At 42.0% G+C, this 21643-nt stretch overlaps 1 protein-coding gene across 1 annotated transcript in view; it reads right to left on the bottom strand.

The window, feature by feature from the left end:
- LOC115141287 (synergin gamma-like) overlaps positions 1 to 14230 on the bottom strand; it is a 40765-nt gene extending 26535 nt beyond the window's left edge. The window contains 8 exon segments of the mRNA XM_065000352.1: positions 1241 to 1599; positions 1601 to 1634; positions 2283 to 2397; positions 2549 to 2654; positions 2750 to 2877; positions 3763 to 3899; positions 5931 to 5971; positions 14162 to 14230. Coding sequence (XP_064856424.1) covers positions 1241 to 1599; positions 1601 to 1634; positions 2283 to 2397; positions 2549 to 2654; positions 2750 to 2877; positions 3763 to 3899; positions 5931 to 5971; positions 14162 to 14196 — 955 coding nt within the window. The 5' untranslated portion in view covers positions 14197 to 14230.
- Between the last annotated feature and the right edge of the window lie 7413 nt (positions 14231 to 21643).

Here is a 21643-nt window from a genome sequence, read left to right on the forward strand (position 1 = left end):
AATTTAAACTCAGGGACACTGTAAGAGTGTAGAACTGTAGTGCATCAGCAGCTTCACACATTACATGACAAATATGTTCAACTTTTGCACCTAGGTGGAGCTTCTGGCCGCTTACTGAATGCTACAGATAGGCTAGGCTATCAGTTTCTAGGTCGATGGCACTAGCAGCATATCAAAGAGCTAGAGTAGGGGAGTCCAATTAATTTTGCCCCGGGGGCCCGCATTCGGTCTTCAGCGAGGTCCACAGGGTTGCACTGAAAATGTATTATAATTTGCAAAAAAATAGTCCTCTATCCATCGTTTTTTGAATTTTCGATGCTCCCTGACAGTCTAGCTTTCATTTTGGTGATTATTAGCGAGCAGGACATGAATGTAGGTTCATTATCATTTCTACAGTGTTTCAATTTGTTTCAGTCATTTTAAAATATGTTTTATAATAACCACCTGCGGGCCGGATTGGACCCCTTGCGGGCCGGATTGGACCCCTTGCAGGCCGGATCCGGGCCGTATGTTTGACCATTTTTAGCTACAGTATGTATCTACCACCTAATTGGCTTATTATAGATGGGAGACAAGTAGGTCATTAACTCCTTAAAGGATTGGAGACAGATGTGTGCGTACCAGCTCTCAGCTGGCATGTGTCCTCTGTAGGCCAGTTCACTCCTCCGTACAGAGAACACAGGGAATGATCGAGGAGATTACAAGGCAGGGGATACAAAGAGCCCGGCTGCGTCTCAAAGAGCACCCTCTTCCGCTGCCTATTCCACTAGGGAATAGGGTGCCATTTGGGATGCTGCCTAAGTCTCCTGTCCTCCTGGTGTGTTTACTGTCTGTCAGAGTCTTCCATCTCTTCCTCACTGGCTTATCAGGGCCACTGCCAGCCAGAGTGAGCACTAACAGTCCCAGCCCATACTGGATGGTACAAATACATGTGCCACTGGGAGTATTTTACTAAATGTCAGTAACACAGAACTGGTTGTTGGGTACGGCACTCACATGGTTTACTTTCTATTGTGCATTAACTTAAAGGCTTAAGTAATCTGACCATCTGTCGTACCGTCTGTATGCTTACACACAGTAAACTGACTACAAGCCGAGTCTGACGCTAGAGGGTTTTCAACACCACGATGCGGTACGGCCTATCGTCGCATCAGCAGCACTGGTGATAACTTCCAAACGGTGTTATTGGTTGATTATGAACACTGACTTATGAGGTTGATGCAAACAAAAAAACTGTTACCTTGAAATGCAGATTGAGAGCTGGAGTTTCCAGTAGAGTGTTGGGTGGCAGTAGGAATGGACACAGAGGCAGGGAGGGACTGGGAGGAGGATCTCTGACCAGGACCTGGGTCTAAAGACTGGGGATGGGCCTGGGAGGAGGGGGGGAAGGAGGGTCTCTGACTACGACCTGGGTCTAAAGACTGGGGATGGACCTGGGAGGAGGGGGGGAAAGAGGGTATCTGACTACAACCTGGGTCTAAAGACTGGGGATGGACCTGGGAGGAGGAGGGGAAGAGGGAGGAGGAAGGGAAGGAGGAAGAGGCATCTACGGGCCCCTGCATAAAGTCACTAAACTCGTCATCATCAAAAGCAGGGGGAGTGAGAGGTGACAGAAGAGTGGGATGGCGATGAGTCTGTAAAAATGGAGGAAGACAACACAGGCTACGATGACGGGAGGTGGACACAGTGCACAGTGCTATAGCAGTGACACATAAAGGCTAGTTGGTGCAGGATCAGAAAACGTACCATGGATTCTTAAGCAAATTATTGTTGAATATGTTCATCATATGAATGAATAAATATGATCATGTCCATAGTTAATATGAACTAAGGATGTCAGATCAATTAATACTAAATAAATACGGTGGTTAGTTTGATGTTTGCTAAAAGACATCTTTCTGTAATGCACAAGATAATGACAGTGAGACACACAGTAGGTCAAGTTGAAGATCTAAAACAAAGTGAAACGTGACAGAGAAACAGAAGATTATGTTGCTCTCTTAGTATGCTAGAATCTTTGTGAGACACAGAGGCAGATACAAGCTGCTCTGTCCTTTGCAACAGCTGCTGTCACATAGGTTGATAGCCAGCCTGTTTGTCTGTCTGTCTGTCTGCCTGTCTCGTCTGTCTGTCTGCCTGCCTACACCCCAGAGGCAGCCTTATCAATCTCGGGGGAGGCTGTTCAGTCAGGCAGCAGGGGAGTGGAGCTGTGTCCTGACTTCTGGAAGACAGATAAGGAGGAAACACAGAGTGAAGGACAATGACTGTACTGATGAGGGTACCTGGCTTCTTGGGGTGTGAGGATGGCGTGGGGTGCATCTTGGCGTCTCTGCTGAACCCGTCCAGGTTGCCTTTGATGGCCTCCAGCGCGTCGTCCCGACTCGCCCCCATCTGTCCCTGTGGATGGGAAAAAGCAGGGCTCAGGAGGGGAGTGTATCTAGAATGACAGCATTGAAGCGTCCTAAATCGCGCCCCATGTGTCTTTATCACACTGTGGGAACTAGGCAGGACTGAGGCAGCAGCCAGGCATGATGATGATGTGGCTCACCTTGGGTTTGACGCTGCTCAGCAGCCTCAGCTTCTGTTTCTGCTCCTCAAACTGCCTCCTCTTCCTGTCCTCCTCCAGCATCCGCTGCTGTTGCTCCAGACGCTTCCTACACAACATAACACACAGAGAGCATACAGCTAACACACACACTGACCACATAGACACACAGAACAACATGTAGAGAGAAAGAGAGACTCTTACTGGTGTTCCTCAGCCATCTGTTTCTGCATGTCGGCAGTGTACTGGGGCCCGGGGCCCCTCATGCCCATGAACTGCGGCTGGCCCATGAACTGCATCCCAGGGGCCTGCATCCCCATGGTCATCCCACCCTGCACAGAACACACACGCACGCACACAAAGCGGAGGTCTCGTTAGCATTCATAGCATTCCTTTCATGCATTATTATCACAGCGCAATGTCAGGAAACCAATGCATTTCTAAGTTGGTCTAACACAGAAATCACTACATAAGTACAATCAGACTGGAAATAATGTGTGCTATTAACACTATGCAACACAGAGAGGTCCTAACATTTCAGCAGTGAATGGAGTAAAAGTTGTCATTTGATAAAAGAAAGAGCAAAGAGACAGAAATAAAGGCAGGGGATTTGGTGAGGTTGAGGCAATGCACTGCAAAGTGCTCCTTCTTCTAAATGTCTAGCCTGAATGAAAGAGAGATAAAGGCAGGGGATTTGGTGAGGTTGAGGCAATGCACTGCAAAGTGCTCCTTCTTCTAAATGTCTAGCCTGAATGAAAGAGAGATAAAGGCAGGGGATTTGGTGAGGATGAGGCAGTGCCCTGCAAAGTGCTCCTTCTTCTAAATGTCTAGCCTGAATGAAAGAGAGATAAAGGCAGAGGATTTGGTGAGGTTGAGGCAATGCACTGCAAAGTGCTCCTTCTTCTAAATGTCTAGCCTGAATGAAAGAGAGATAAAGGCAGAGGATTTGGTGAGGATGAGGCAGTGCCCTGCAAAGTGCTCCTTCTTCTAAATGTCTAGCCTGAATGAGAGCGGTAGCTTGAGGCAGTCTGCTCTCTTATAAAGAGCAGCATTACAGGAGAGATGGTCTTGCCCTTCTTCTTCTTTTGGCTTATTTAATACCTCAGAGGACCAAAGAGACAGTAATGTAAAACAGAATACCTTTCACTCTAGGGTAATGAAAGGAATATGTTGTGGCCATTGCATTCAAATACACACACCCGTGCATGCACACACACCTGCATAGGCATGGCACCAGGAGGCATCTGGACTCCGAAGTTCATTCCCATCATCCCTTGCATGTTGGGCTGCATTTGGACTTGGACCATCCCAGGGAAACCCTGCTGTTGTTGCTGCTGCTGTATGGGCATCATGCCTGGACGAAAACACAACACATGTACAGTCAACCACAAGCACTACAAAAGGCTACACTGACAAAGGTTTGTTGCAAACCATAAAGATGACATGTAGTAACTAAAGCGTGACCATGTACTGTCAAGGAGGACAATATAAGTAGAGTTGGCCCAACTGGACTGGAGTGTGTTATTGGACATAGACTAGATGTACATTGTGCAGTGAATTATTATTGCAAACACATTTCGTGGACAGGGAAGAGTAAACAGAAGCTCAGCAACAACCCAATCTGTTTTGCCTGTGTGAGTGGAGTGCTGTAACAGCTCAGAGCAAAACAGAGGAGTATTAGGGAATAGAACTAGAGAGAGTGTGTTTGTTTGCACAGATGCTCTGGCTGACAGTCCTCCTGGAGCCTCCACATGATTTACCATATAACGCCCCAACCAGGCTGAATAATGGGTTATGGATCATCCAAACAAAGTGCTGCATGCATTCTGATGCGTATTTGCTGAAACATCTAAGGACCCCTAACACTGCCACTGACACAAGTGTGTGTGTGTGTGTGTGTGTGTTTTATGTTTTTGCACGATATTCCAAATGCCTGTATCGCAAGAATCGAGGTTCTATGATTTTTCGTGTTTATAAGCTTGTTCTCATGTTGTATATTTAGTCTCCTCTCTTTCACTCCTCTGTGCTGTGTGCACCTTCCCCATTTACACCAGAGATCTGTATAGCTTTTCAAATTATATGCTTTTTATGTATCAACTACTCAAATTGTGCGATGAGCAGACACTACTAAAACGAGACGATCAATGAAAATTGATTCTGGAAAATGAATGCTCAGGTTGTCGCAACGCGGCATTGGTACCACGTACCGGTAGCAGCATTATAGCCAACGACTGTTATACTATCTGTCTAGTCTGTGTTTTATAGATGTGCAATAAGCATAACACAGAAATAAGGTAGACCAGTTGATTTCAACATCTGAACAAAGTGGACAGACTAGCATGCTGTTCAAACAGTTGGAGACAGACAGAAGGGTGAGTTAATAACAATTCCACTGTTCAACTTTGTTAGCTAGCAAATAGATTCAAGTTGGCTAAACTTGAAATATAAAGATTAGCTGGCTCATCACTAGCACGAGGGCTTGAGAGGTTGTTGATGAGACCTGTGTTCATTCTCTATAGCCTAATACCTGCTACAAGAAGTCAGTCACTATTGGTCAATACGCATTGTGTATATTGTAGTTAAATTTGTAACCAAAAATTGCATTTTCATAGACAGACTTGAAAGCCAGAAAAGTGATTATTGCAACAAAAAGCAAGTTAAACTATTTCAATCAAATAAATGTAATTATTAGAGGGTCTTATGGTTGTGGAAGGATTATATTTAGTCCTGAATTCATTCCATTATTGCTGACTGTTTTAAATGCAGTGTATTTTACCTTTAATTGTACAACAATGCTTATTTAGAGACAAAAATGATTTTGTAAATCAAGATATATCTTGTGAATTGCCCAGCCCTAGTTTGTTTATGAAGAGTGTCATTGTAAACTCAACAAACACCCTATACATAACACAGCTACAACATAAGCTACATGATACCAGAGAGTTGTCATGGGTAATGACCAACGCTTAGTATTGTTAAATCATCAAGGTCAATTCCAGAGCTTACTATCACAGTGTGAGATGATCAAATATCCCAATTACCTAATAAACTATTACAAACAGATAGGACATAAACCTAGGGCCTATGTATTGTATTTGACTGATGTTGTTGTTGATAGCGCAGACTGCACCTCTGAACTGACTTTACTCTGATAAACATCATTATGATTTATTGGTTAGGCCTATTTACTGAATCCAAAAACGTCTCAAGAAACCAGGGCACATAAGAGAGTGAAGTGCCCGGGGAGATTTGGAAAAGTAGCGCTGACTGACAGGACACGTCACAAATGGCACACTATTCCCTATATAGTGCACAACTGGTCAAAAGTACTGCACTAAATAGGGAATAGGGTGCCATGTGGGACGTAGCGTGCAGGATGACTCACCTTGTGGCGGTCCCAGGCCCCCTCCAACAGGATAAATAAAACTGCAGGAGAGAAGGAAAAACACAGGTCAATAACACAGCTAGAGACTAGCCTAAAGGGAAGACTAATGGAGAACATCTAGGCTGAAATCATTCAACTCTCTCACAATAGGCTTTCGCATAAGTAGGAAAGATTGGACTATTCATCGAAAACCATTCAGCAAATGGATCATTATCAGTTCACACCAATAATTTGTCCGACTTTAAACAATGTGACACAACAGCTATCATTTTAACAAAGGAGTCATCATTCACATCACAAAGAATTAGCAAAACTGGAGATTGGATATGATTTCCTTACAATGGCACGGAGAGAAAGTAAAACAATAAGCATGCTGTATGGTGATGTGGCAATACCTAGCCTCCCTTTTTCTGTTCCGTCTTTATATTTTGGACACTTTTCTGTTCGGCTAGGCAGCCTGGACTTGAATCCAGTGTGGCCCTTATTGTTCTAGCTCACTGCTTTCCAGGGAATGCATGAATAAATATTGCATTGACCGCGAACACTAAACCTGACAGGCAGGAAGAAAAATCTATCCAATAACCCTTTGCTGTTGCTCAGAAGAACATTTATCGATCAGGGAATGAGCTCGTCTGAAAACAGTCGTTCTGGAATGCTTCTCCAAGCATATCCATGCTCTGTAATGTTCCATAGTGGTAAAGTAATAACAGCTAGACAAAGATTTTAATGGAATGCACGTCAGTGGTCGTTTCATGTGCTGTAATTGATGGGAGAATCTGTCTAGATCGGGACACGGCAGGGAAATGGAGACGAGCAGGAATCTATAGAAACGTATTTATCTATAGAAACACAAAAGATAGACTAGATTCAAAGAACAGACCGTGTCAGAGAACTAGGTAAGAGAGAGGGATAACGAGTCAACAAGGCCAGCTTGGAACGTTGATGCAGTCTGCTTCTTGTCTGACTCCTCCTCTCACTAGCTCTATGGTCCTACTGATGCTGGAGGAGAAAAGAGATGGATGAGGATGCAAGCAGACAGCTTTAGTCTACCTGCTGCCCATCATAACACCTGAAAATCCAGAGAGACTACTAATACCCAGGTAAGCCCACTAGCCCAGACCATCCTACAGAGCAATACACTGGACCTTAGAGCTTCACTTTACAACTGCCATTTCAGGCAAATCCATGAATCCATCCAGATAGCACTTGCAAGCTGTTTTTTCTCCATCTTGTCAAAATAATCCTTTCCCAGAGGTACCAAAATGCCATACGAGACAAAAACTATGTTTTTCTATTTTAGGATGCCAGAATCATATAATTATATTTTGAAAAGAAAAGAAAACAGTATTCCTTTGTTTACAAATTGAATAATACAATGCATTAACAATACCAGGATCCTTTCCCATAACCTGGGCTTGATGTGGAGTGAGACATTCTGGCTCACATCTGTTCTCCCTCAGATTTAGCATGTAGCTTTACAGAGCTTTCATAGCAGCTCTATGCTACGCAACCACAGCAAATGAAACCCCCTGGAACAACAGGGCAGATTAACCCAGAGTGAGATCAGCAGTGCCAGTGATACCAGCTGTGGGCTCTGTATAGGCCATTGCATTGTACAAGGCCTGTGTTCATTGATACAACCAACATTGTTGGGCTAATATAAGGCTTGGGCCGTGTCACATGCATAAAGGTGCTTCTACCACAGTAACTAGCCTACCAGAGCCATGTGTATCATTAGACCTAACGTGCTTTCTCCCTTTCACTCTGGTAACGAATTTAAACAAAAGTACTGATCTTTCAACATCAATGAACTCCTCATATGAGCCTTAAATTATGTAATGCATCCCTGACTGCACTGCAACCTAATGTAAACCATACTTCTGCAAGTCTTTCACTCTTTTGGCATTTTGGACATAATGAATAAATAAAGTGCATACTGAAAGTCTGGAAGCACCAGCACCCGTCATGTACCCTCCCAAAGACTGATTAAACAGCTCGGCTTTAATATGATACTTAACTATGAACCTATAAAATAACACTTAACCCTGTCTTGAGCAATTCATCCGAGTACAATTTCTCAGTCTCACCCATCAAAGCACTTTAACTGAAGATGAATGCTACACATAGCTGAGCTTTTCCCACAAGCTCAACACAACTCCAAAATGTAGCTAGTACCTGTTGCTACAGTACAGCTCTCCTATCGCAACTCCCTATAGGCCTCATTTAGATTTTTGACTTAACCTTTTTGGAATAGGGGGCAGCATTTTCACTTTTGGATGAATAGCGTGCCCAGAGTGAACTCCTCCTACTCTGTCCCAGATGCTAATATATGCATATTATTATTAGTATTGGATAGAAAACACTCTGAAGTTTCTAAAACTGTTTGAATGATGTCTGTGAGTATAACAGAACTCATATGGCAGGCGAAAACCTGAGAGAAATCCAACCAGGAAGTGGGACATCTGAGGTTTGTAGTTTTTCAAAGCTTTGCCTACCGAGTACACATTGAGATATGGATGAGGTTGCACTTCCTAGGGCTTCCACTAGATGTCAACTGTCTTTTGAAAGTTGAATGAGGATTCTACTATAAAGGAGGGGCTCATGAGACCTGTTTGAGTCTGGCATAGTGCCTCGGTCTCATGGCGCGCGCTCCTGACAGAGTTACCTCGTGTTCCTGTGCTTTTTCTGAAGACAGGAATTCTCCGGTTGGAACATTATTGATGTTTTATGTTAAAAACATCCTAACGATTGATTCCATACATCGTTTGACATGTTTCTAAAGGACTGTAATGGAACTTTTTGAGTTTTTGTCTGGATGAAATGCTCGCGCCTCATGAAGATGGATTACTGGGCTGAACACGCTAACAACAAGTGGCTATTTGGACATAAATGATGGAACTTCATGGAACAAATCAGTCATTTATTGTCGTACTGGGATTCCTGGGAGTGCCTTTTGATGAAGATCATCAAAGGTAAGTGAATATTTATGGTGTTGTTTCTAGCTTTGTTGATTCCAAAATGGCGGCTTTTACTCTGGCTGTTTTGGGTTCTGAGCGCCGTTCTCAGATTCTAAAGTTTTTTAAAAATCTGACACAGTGGTTGCATTAAGGAGAAGTCTATCTTTAATTCTGTGAATAACACTAGTATCTTTTATCAATGTTTATTATGAGTATTTCTGCTAAAATCACTGGATGTTTTGGAATCAAAACATTACTGCACATAACACGCCAATGTAAACAGAGATTTTTGGATATAAATATGCACATTATTGAACAAAACATACATGTATTGTGTAACATGATGTCCTATGACTGTCATCTGATGAAGATCATCAAAGGCTAGTGATTAATTTTATCTATATTTCTGCTTTTTGTGACTCATATCTTTGGCTGGGAAAATGGCTGTGTGTTTTTGTGATTTGCCTCTGACCTAACATAATCGTTTGTTGTCCTTTAGCTGTAAAGCATTTTTGAAATCGGACACGATGGGTAGATTAACAAGATGTTTATCTTTCATTTGCTGTATAGGACTTGAAAGTTACATATTTCTAAAACATATTTTTGAATTTCGCACACTGCCTTTTCAGTGGAATGTTGTCGAGCGCTAGAAAGGTTAATTAACCTTTATTTAACTAGGCAAGTCAGTTAAGAACAAATTCTTATTTACAATGACGGCTTACCCCAGCCAAACCGGGGCCAATTTTACGCCACCCTATGGGACTCCCAATCACGGCCAGTTGTTACTGGATTAGAACCAGGAACCAGTCTGTCGTGACGCCTCTAGCACTGAGATGCAGTGCCTTAGACAGCTGCGCCACTCGGGAGCCCAAAGTGGAGTGCTAGTCCCATGATGTGAGACTTTCTGGTCAAAAGTAGTGCATTACATAGGTAATAGGGTGCCATTTGTGACACATCCTCAGAATGCTATGCCAGGCAGCAGGGCCAGTGAAGAGTAGACTCACGCCTCTGGCTACTGTTGACAGCCTGGGATCAGGATGTTTCTCATTAATTTCAGGCTAGGTTGCCAGCACAGCGCCTGCCTGCTCCCCGTCCCTGGTTCAGTGTGTAACATTGTCATCAAGTAGTATGTCCACCACATCGCAGAGCCTTCACCACACACTAACACAGTCACACACACCCAGCAGGGCTATGCATAGCTAGCCCTGGTCACGTTCGCTGACCTGAGACCACTAGCCAGCCCGTTGGGTGTAGACAGCTTACTAACAGAGAAGGGGGAGAGGCCTGAAAAATACCAATAGAACCAGAAAAACATTATTCTCTACAGATCTTAGCTTTCAATATAGATGAGTTCAGTTGGGAGTTTGTACAGCTGCTCAGCACTCTAAATCAGCACTTCACCTATATCTGACCCCCACCAATGGTCTTAAAGTACACCAATGCCAGGACAAGAAATGTCTCCAGAACGTTTGTTAGTCAGAGACAAACATCACCTGTTATTTTCAATGAGACCATATATGAGATAGGCTACTCTTGCCAATCTAATCTGTAGGCCCAGCCTAATCTAAAGCTATTTGGTTTCCCCAGCATCAGTATCCGTATCACCTGGCTGGTCAGGTCCATAGGCACGTTGCAGGCAGACATTCATTATTCACACCGCTCAGCTCAGGCCCAAGCTGCTGATGAAAAAGTCATGAGGATAGCCTTTTCAAGTCCAATGTAGGACGAGCTGCTGCTTCACCAATATCAACAGGCTCATGCAGGACTCAAGACTTTACTAAATATTCACCATTTCTCATAGACCTCTACATCAATCGCTAAAAACTGAGAGGAGATTTAAAGCACAGGCTTTATTTCACTACAGCAGCTCAGGTTTAACACGATAACCGCCTGGCCATTCAGCCTATAAGTACCCACTAGAGAAAGTTGAGAACGTTGCCGGCCATCCGCTTTAGCATAATCATCAGATTCACATCAACCCGCAAGGTGCGCAAACATAAGCACCTAGACTTGATAAACAGCGCATAAACAATTTTAAAGCATGAATTGCATTAATAAATATTTGTGGAAATATATCCATGTAAAAATATAACAATAAAAAAAAACATGAGCCTAAAGTACATTTTCGACACATTAATATTCTAACAGTCTAATAAATACATTTCATATAATGCTATCGGAAGAATAAGAATTTGGTTGTTCATAAAGGTTTTAGGTCACATTAGAAAACTAAAAAACAATTATTTCAAAAGAACATAATAGCATTTTCATTCGTTTGTGTTACTTTAGGCTCTAAGAAAAAACGAAAAACCACTAGTTCAAGTCCATCACAAAGGACTCCATTATAATTTTCGTTTTGGTAGGTCAAAAGAAACATTGTGGAAATAAGAAAATGAATTTAAAATAAAACAGAATAGAATATTTGACATGTATTATGTTACTAGTCTTTGCTTAGTAGCCAATGTTGCCATGCGAGTGGTCATGTGCTTGAACGCATGGACAGCGCAAATATTATTGGAAAAAGTCAAATTTGTAAATAGTGCTGTATCTCTTGAATTGAGAGTAATTTGACAAAGGTAAGTATAGATATAAACATGTTACCTGCATGTGACTCTGAATGAGGATTTGATAGTGATCCTCCTTTCCACTTGCTCATCCACTTGGATAGTCAATTATATGTTTTGCATTATTCTAAAGGCCTGATGCAACACGTAGCATGTTTTCATTTCCAGTACAATAAATGTGATTAGTAATAGAGTTATAGTAAATAAAACAGTCAGTTGACAGCTTGTTTTTACAAAGTAAAACGTAAAAGAGAATGGTATGAATCCGCAAGGCGTGCGGTCAAATGATTAACGGTGATAAAAAGTCATAACACAAACTCATCATTATACTATTGTTGTTCTAAATGAAAATCAGCCTCTTCATTTACATTACATTTAAGTCATTTAGCAGACGCTCTTATCCAGAGCGACTTACAAATTGGTGCATTCACCTTATGACATCCAGTGGAACAGTAGTGCATCTAAATCTTTTAAGGGGGGGGTGAGAGGGATTACTTTATCCTATCCTAGGTATTCCTTAAAGAGGTGGGGTTTCAGGTGTCTCCGGAAGGTAGTGATTGACTCCGCTGTCCTGGCGTCGTGAGGGAGTTTGTTCCACCATTGGGGGGCCAGAGCAGCGAACAGTTTTGACTGGGCTGAGCGGGAACTGTACTTCCTCAGTGGTAGGGAGGCGAGCAGGCCAGAGGTGGATGAACGCAGTGCCCTTGTTTGGGTGTAGGGCCTGATCAGAGCCTGGAGGTACTGAGGTGCCGTTCCCCTCACAGCTCCGTAGGCAAGCACCATGGTCTTGTAGCGGATGCGGGCTTCAACTGGAAGCCAGTGGAGAGAGCGGAGGAGCGGGGTGACGTGAGAGAACTTGGGAAGGTTGAACACCAGACGGGCTGCGGCGTTCTGGATGAGTTGTAGGGTTTAATGGCACAGGCAGGGAGCCCAGCCAACAGCGAGTTGCAGTAATCCAGACGGGAGATGATAAGTGCCTGGATTAGGACCTGCGCCACTTCCTGTGTGAGGCAGGGTCGTACTCTGCGGATGTTGTAGAGCATGAACCTACAGGAACGGGCCACCGCCTCTTCACCCTCATCATTCAGTTGGGCCAAATTTACATTTGATTGTTAAGTAACTTGCACAAGTATATCCCATTCATCCATTTGGCATTCATTCAGTGGGTTGGCATTGTTTGCTTCCCTTTGCTCATCAACTCAGAGTCAAGGATATGTTTTTCATTATTCTAAAGGCCAGCTGCAACGACGTAGCATGTTTAGTAATAGAGTTGTAGTAAATAAAACAGTCCTGTAACAGCTTATTTTTACAAAGTAAATGTAAAAGAAATAATATCAACCCGCAAGGAGTCTGGTCAAGTGATTTGCTATAAACATAAGCGTCAACGCTGATTTAAATTCAATTGTTTAGTAATGTGCACAATTACCATTAATTCAGTGAGAGAGAGACTCATTCGCGCCTGGCTGGGTAACAACGTTCTACAGCGCATTGTCTCGTGGGTTAAGTTGGAAATAGGTGGGGGATAAAACGGGGGAAAAGTCTCTAAATACTTGTCTGTTTGTGATTTTAAAATCCTAACAAATGAGCAATGTAAAATAGAAACATTTAGGAAAAGTTAGGGAAGGCTCAGGACCTTGCATTCCTTTTGGGCCAATTTGTTTCATTTACAAAATCAAACGTCAGTGGCCGTTGGCCTATAGCGGTTCTAATTGTTAAGACATGACTGATAGATCTGACTGACTGAACTACAATAGTTGTATTATAATGACATCAGACCAGAAGCAAAAATCAGAAAAGCAAAAGTATTTTTAGTCTAAGCAGAGAGGATTTATCTTTCATGGGGGCAAAAACGAGATCTAGGTTATATGCATGTGTGTTGAGATCATGATCAAGCCTAGATTTGGCCACTGAAAGAATGAGGGCATGGCAGCTTGCTTCATGATGTCATCCAACACCTGATCAGACATCAGCTTTGTCCAGGAAGATTCACCATGGCAGCACAGGTTAGCTGCTTTAGTGCTTAAATGTTTAGGAGATAACATCTTATGGGATATTAGCATGATTTGACCTCAGTTTTTTACAAGTTCCCAGTTGTCTTGAAAGCACCAACACAATTGAAGGCGGTTGGGGAGAATGTGTGCAGTGTGGATACTCTGACGTAACGTTAGCCCGAGCTAATAAGGACGGTAGCAACTATGTTAGCTCGCTAGCTAGTCAGCTCAATCCAACAACCTAAAGATGACAGTGTGTTGAAGTATCGAATCCTCTTAGCCTGCCAATCCATACCTGGGCTGTTCGCACAAGCAACTAGCGTTAGCTAGCAAACAACATCTGACAACTCAGCTGATCTAGCTACTCGCTAACGTTAGCTGGATGGCTAGTTAGCTAACTACATTACTGTGCTGCAAATACGCGTTATATAAACTATAACACATTATTTGTTATTATTATTCGACAGCCAGCAAAGATGTGACAATACATCTAACCGTTAGCACTTCACTAAAAAGCTGCATTCCTATGATATCTAGCTAACTTAGGCATCTAGCATTATTAGCTGTATGGCTAGCCTGCCTCGCCTAACGTATTGCAACGCTCATTCTTCACTCGCTATTCCGTGTGTAAATTTAAACCGCAGCTGTCAAGTGCAGAATATCGTGAGACAAATAATTGACTCGTTTCTTATATATTTATACAGACAGAAAATAAGTACCTGCCACCTCCCCCAGATCCTGGCCGTAACGCCATCTTGATAACATTGGTCTGTGACAGAAAGATGTCGTCGGCAGTGACCGTGTGTGACGGATCTTCCGGGTCACTGTTGTTTCTCCTCCACAAGATGTCGCTGTGGTGCTTCTGTCAAACTCACTAAAATGTTTGGCATTGCGTCCATGGAAGATGATGCCAAAAGGCTCTTGGAAAGTTTACAGTAAATATGTAAATTGTGTACCTGTCTTGATTATATGGAGAAGATGCTTCTCATATCACAAGATAAACCTTTCAAATAGTCCCACATTTCTAAGGTATTTTTGATTTTAGATAAATAAAAGATTAATTAACGTCACTAAGTCAATACTGATGATTAATTTCCCTGGGTCTTCCATATCACTGACATTAAAACCCTATCCTGGGCTGGATAGAATTAAACCTGCCTCTGCAAGGTTTGCAATATGTGTGTTTAACATAAATACTGTCAGTTCAACACATGCATCGATCATGGTGTTTTTTCAGTCCCTCAAACACTGATTTTATTTGATGACATGGGAAAAGTTATCTTTGTGGATAGGTCTACTGCAACATGGGGTCAATTGACTTCCTAATTGATCAAATTAGATTTCCCTAATACAGATGTAGGATCTTCATTTGATCACCCTTTTGCAGAACTTTCCTGCAATTCCTGCAACTTGTAGTGTATTTGAGGTTTAAAAAGCCTTCTGAAGTTTGTCATTTCCACTTTGACATTTCAAATAAACTGATATTTTTACAGCTTGTTGTATTTCATGGCACCTGCATTTGTCCCCTGAGGGATTTGTCCAACATTTATACTGGCTGAATGAGGTATTGAGGCTATTGTGTGGCCCCTCACATAAACGTTTTCAGCAAGCATCTTCATTGTTGCACCAGTGACAAGGTGGAGTTAGAAGGATGAACCCTTCTCCCACTGTTCTGTGGGTGTTATTGTGAAAGATTTACAGCTTAATGAGGGTAGCCACCAGCTAGGATTGACCGCATTTATATCATTTTTACTCTGAATGCATCTGATGCTTTCAATAGATCACAGACAGGGTATATCCTGATTGTGTAGAATAATACCCAAATATGCAAAGGAGGATATTACATACTTTTGAGTATACCATTGTGCATCCACATTAGTATACTGAACTTTCTGATAGAAACTGCAATTTCCAGGTTACAAATTGCTACAAATAAATGACTGCACTACAAATATAAACACATGACTTGACCCATTAGTCCATATTGCGTCCATATTGGTACAATGACACATGGCTACAGACACAAATTTAACTGATGCTTGGTGCAATACATTCTTTGAAAGAAACTACTAACTACTCATTACTAAACTATCATTACAGATACACTGATTAGCAGTTGTCCTATCCTGTGATTTGTTTTAGTGTGAAGTGCTGATTTATACAATATCTTCTGAAGGAATTTCATTTGTTTGCTACTTTTTGCTACTTGTGAAACTCCTCACCAGCCCCTCATCAGTCTCCTCAGTCCCTCCTACACAGCTCTTTGAATCCATTCACAGGCCTTGAAGAGAGCATGGGTCTCCTACCCTGCTGGGAGCATAGAGTTTAGCTGGAGGCCGGCAGAGTCAGGCAGGTCCCCCTATGGTGGAGCTGCTTGGGCAGGCTGTGGGCAGGCAGACCCCAGAGGTGGCCCTGTGAGAGAGTCGAACATTAACCCAGGCCCACTCTGGGCATCCCACCATTCTCCATAAATCATCAACCTCTTCAGTACCAGGCCAGTGACAGCATCAGCATGACAACTGCAATCTGTCAGGATCCTTCTGTACTGTATATGATCTGTCTCTGACGGTAGAAGACAAGATGAGACACATCTCATTTACTATCCATTTAGAAACAATGGGCCAAAAAGAGCTTTCATTCTTATTCTGACCTATTCCTCTGATGGCCTGCTAGTAAGATTGATTCCCTCGGGCTGTGAAAGGACTCCCCATTCGACTTATTTATCCTTTAACAATGTAATGTATCACATCTGAGGGTTTATGGGTTTACATCTGAGGGTTTATAGGGTAAACTCATTTGTTTATATTTGTAGTGCAGTAATTTACTTGTAGCAGTTTGTGTCCTGGGAATGGTTGTTTCTGACAGAAAGTACAGTATAGTGTACTGTGACAACAACTCTCAGAAGTATAGCACTTTGTTCTATTGACTGTTTGTTTCTCTACTTCAGTCGTGTTGTCTCCTGTGTTTATGATACACAACTGTCAGACTCTCAGCTAAATTATGGCTTGTAATAGATAGAACATCTTCCAGGAGGATTTGTCCTACTTTTTACATGTTAATTGAGCCCTTTGTGTTGGCCTGGACACCTACTTTTCATTTAGTATGGCATAAGGGTTTATATACTTGCACACTGAAGACAATAAAGTAATCCCACAACAATGAGCAGGTTACATCAATTTACAGTAATTTTTACTTGGCATTGCAATTTCTGCCAGTTACTGCAGATGAATTATATGCTGAGAAAAAAGGGGATGAAATGTTTTTTTAAATAAACGCAAAAGAAAAAGAGTTTTCAAATGTAATCTGGACCTACAACAACAAAGAATTGCATTGAAATGCGTATGTAAGAAAGAACCAAAGGCCACCTATACTGTCTATATTTGTCAAACTGCATCACTGTAGGTGGTAGTGAGGGAGATGTACAGTGAAGGGCTAAGATTGTTCTAACTCAGGCCTGTCTGAGAACAGAAGCACAACAACTCTCTCAGTCAGATCAAGGGCTTTGATGGAAGACGCCTCTATCAAAGCTGCTGTATACATGTGTATGTATTTCTCCATGGAGGGCCGGCCGGTGGGCCTGAACTCTGTTCGCTGTGGCCAATTAGCCCTGGTAGAGAGTGGCCTCCTGACCCCTGACCCCTGCTGGGCAGTCTTATCCATTAACCCCTTGGGCCCCAGCTGGAGTTGATGTAGTACCCATTCTTTTGGGACTGCTAAACACACGGCCACATTCACCCTGCCGCTTCCACTTTCCGTCCCTGTGTCCCTTCCTTCTGTTCTCCACGTGTCCATCTCGCTCCTTGCGTTGACCTCTGGGTCCCCACTGGACCTGAAGATTCCCTCCTCTGTCTTAGCAATACACTAGTGAACAAATGTCAAACTCTCTGGTCAGTGAAACCTATCCTTACATGTTCTACTCTCTTATTACAATTTAGCTATGCTGTAATCGGTATCTGCATGACTTTTCTCTTTCCGGCTTAACTTTCTCCTCTACCTCCCTTTATCACCAACTCCACATCTTCCTTTTTCTGTCCTCTTTGTTTTTCACAATGTGGTCGATGACATGAATGATGACAATACCATGTCGGTCATTAACCTGAGCTCTCTGGCTAGAGATTCCATAACAGAGACCGACTGGGTGACAAATGGGGACAGAATTCAGGGAAGAGACTGTAGGTTCATTTGTTTAACAATGGTTGATGGATCAACATCACATCAAATACTATTGAAACAAAAGGCAATGATGTAAGTCTAAAATAAATGCACAAATAGAATCACTAGATTCTAAGTTCAGATATGGAGATATTAGAAGCTGCCTGGCAGTTAGATTTCCCACCAATTTTAGTTAGACTATAATATTTAAAGATAGACAGTCAAATATTTCCTCTCACAGAGCCAAAATGCAAACGTAGCCAAAATGATGCAATAAAACACACAATGATAATGTACAATATTAAATATTCAGTGCAATGCTATTGTCAATATGTGCTCACATGAACAAACATAATCTGTGATTTCAGTTATAAATTACTCTTAAATTATAACACACAAAAAATCAGATTAGCCCCAGAAAACTGCAACAATATATTGAATTATAATTTAATTGAAATACCGTAGTTGTGTTAAGTTTTCACACAGCAATTTTGAACGAGATTATGTAAGCTATTGGGTGACTTTAATGCTGTATCGTATAGCATTGTAAATTCCTTTTCCAAAAGGATGCAAATGAGTATAGTGCTCTTTCTTCTATAACCTGTGTTTCTTTCAGTGAAAAGTAGTTAAAGAGCAGTAGTCAGATCTTTAGTGGCTCCCTGGGCCTAAAATCAAAGAGCTCATTGATAACCAAACAGAGCAACATCATTGGATTACAAGGGCTTCCCCAGCGTGACTCCTCCTCTTAGAACTATGGAGGACAGTCTCTTTCAGGGTCTTTCAGTTCTCTTTAAACTCAGGATAGAATAGCTCAGCCAGAGTATTACAACAGTAATTTGCCTTCACATTACATTAACTCTTACAATAAATATCAATTCACCCTCCTGTATATTGCGGTCTCTCATTGTGTATTCAGGTTTTCTTGGACAACACACAATAAAGTGCATTCTAACACTTTGTAAGGTAACATGCTCACTGACTCAACAGATGAATTTATCAAAGTTGTCCCCTTCCAGAGAGAAAAAAACCCAGGGGCTAATCTTGAACGTTGCTTTTTGTATGGCTGAGATCCTGTCATAAACAAATGATATGCAAAACACTCACTTGTGTCAGTGGGGGAGAGCCGACCTTAAGAGTTGGACACTATAAACGGGATGAATGCAGTTCTAAAACCATATCATATTACTCCACAGAGGATGCAGTTTACGTTCAGATTTGAGACACTGTATGTTTGTTGTAGTTTTGAGAGAATGTTGTAATGTTGTACAGCTGAATTAGTATTCCCGAACTGACTCCCGCTATAACTGTGCATTCAAAAGAGTTTCTACATTAGAATATTTCCATTTCCATGTGTCATCCTCCCAATGTTCAACTTTTGTAATAAAGTTTGCATAAAGGAAAGACCCTTGAGTATTCAAGCAGACAAACGTTAAGCTAACTTGTGGATGATTCATTCGTTTGAAGTGCAATACATTTCTCAATCACTTCTTTCTCAACCATAGCGAGTAAAATGTAATTATTACTTTGATAATGAAATAGTGTATACCAATTGGTTTTATATTTGTAAGTACAGTTGAAGTCCGAAGTTTACATACACTTATGTTGGAGTCAATAAAACTCATTTTTCAACCACTCCACAAATTTCTTGTTAACAAACTATAGTTTTGGCAAGACGGTTAGGACATCTACTTTGTGGATGACACAAGTAATTTTTCCAACAATTGTTTACAGACAGATTATTTCACTTATAATTCACTGTATCACAATTCCAGTGGGTGAGAAGTTTACATTCACTAAATTGACTGTGCCTTTCAACAGCTTGGAAAATTCCAGAAAATTCTGATAGGCTAATTGACATAATTTGAGTCAATTGGAGGTGTACCTGTGGATGTATTTCAAGGCCTACCTTCAAACTCATTGCCTCTTTGCTTGACATCGTGGGAAAATCAAAAGAAATCAGCCAAGACATCAGAAAGAAAAATTGTAGACCTCCACAAGTCTGGTTTATCATTGGGAGCAATTTCCAAACGCCTGAAGGTACCACATTCATTTGTTCAAACAACAGTACGCAAGTATAAACACCATGGGGCCACGCAGACGTCATACCGCTCAGGAAGGAGACGCATTCTGTCTCCTAGAGATGAACGTACTTTGGTGCGAAAAGTGCAAATCAATCCCAGAACAACAGCAAAGGACCTTGTGAAGATGCTGGAGGAAACAGGTACAAAAGTATCTATATCCACAGTAAAACAAGTCCTATATCGACATAACCTGAAAGGCCACTCAGCAAGGAAGAAGCCACTGCTCCAAAACTGCCATAAAAAAGCCAGACTATGGTTTGCAACTGCACATGGGGACAAAGATCATACTTTTTGGAGAAATGTCCTCTGGTCTGATGAAACAGAAATAGAACTGTTTGGCCATAATGACCATCATTATGTTTGGAGGAAAAAGGGGGAGGCTTGCAACCCGAAGAACATCATCCCAACCGTGAAGCACAGGGGTGGCAGCGTCATGTTGTGGGGGTGCTTTGCAGCAGGAGGGACTGGTGCACTTCACAAAAGGAAGGAAAATTATGAGGTTGGAAAATTATGTGAATATATTGAAGTAACATCTCAAGACATCAGTCAGGAAGTTAAAGCTTGGTCACAAATGGGTCTTCCAAATGGACAATGACCCCAAGCATACTTGCAAAGTTGTGACAAAATGGCTTAAGGACAACAAAGTCAAGGTATTGGAGTGGCCATCACAAAGCCCTGACCTCAATCTTATAGTAAATTTGTGGGCAGAACTGAAAAAGCGTGAGCGAGCAAGGAGGCCTACAAACCTGACTCAGTTACACCAGCTCTGTCAGGAGGAATGGGACAAAATTCACCCAGCTTATTGTGGGAAGATATTGGAAGCTTGTGGAAGCCTCTCAAATAGCCTCTCACATACCCTCACACATAGCCTCTTACATAGCAACACAATCATGCTTAACCTCAGCTGAGCAATGTGAGAGACAGTGGCCAGGGTCCATGTATGAATTGCACGTCATACATGTTGTTAGCAGTGGCCTCCCCTCTGTGTGCCCTCTAAAGACCTAGCCCATCCATAATAACAATGTGAGACTCCCGATACTGTGCTTACCGAGACACCAGATTGGCCCTTTCAAGTTGTTCTTCCTGGGGGATATTTCGGTTGTTGTTCCAGACAAGTGGGAAAGGTCTTCCACTGACTCCCTGTACTATTGGTCTGTCTGTCACACAGGGAAGGAAGGAAAATAATCCTCTGCGTTGAAAATATTATGATTGAATATGGGGACATGTTCATGGGTTTGCTCAGATCACAAAAAACATACCGATGATGCTAAAACACACTAAAGTTTAGAACACACCATAGTAGTTGAAATGAACTTGCTAGATTGCTTGGTGTAGGTGCCTTCCTGTTAGAAATTGAACACGCACTTTAGATTTACAAACTTCAAAGACGCCGTTGTCTTATCACATAGAAATACAACAGATCTTTGTAGAGGGTGCTGTCGTCTTATCACATAGAAATACAACAGATCTTTGTAGAGGGTGCTGTCGTCTTATCACATAGAAATACAACAGATCTTTGTAGAGGGTGCTGTCATCTTATCACATAGAAATACAACAGATCTTTGTAGAGGGTGCTGTCGTCTTATCACATAGAAATACAACAGATCTTTGTAGAGGGTGCTGTCGTCTTATCACATAGAAATACAACAGATCTTTGTAGAGGGTGCTGTCGTCTTATCACATAGAAATACAACAGATCTTTGTAGAGGACGCTGTCATCTTATCACATACAAATACAACAGATCTTTGTAGAGGGCGCTGTCATCTTATCACATAGAAATACAACCAATCTTTGTAGAGGGCCAATAAACACAGAAATTGACCAACAGGGCTCATTGCTTCAAGGGTTATGTGCATTGTGTTACACATTGCTCCTACTGACAAGGAACACACACACAGACACACACACACACACACACACACACAGACACACACACAGGGACAATGTATACACCTGGGGATTCAGTG

This window comes from Oncorhynchus nerka, linkage group LG14 (genome assembly GCF_034236695.1).
Source record: "Oncorhynchus nerka isolate Pitt River linkage group LG14, Oner_Uvic_2.0, whole genome shotgun sequence".
Taxonomy (NCBI): Eukaryota; Metazoa; Chordata; class Actinopteri; order Salmoniformes; family Salmonidae; genus Oncorhynchus; species Oncorhynchus nerka.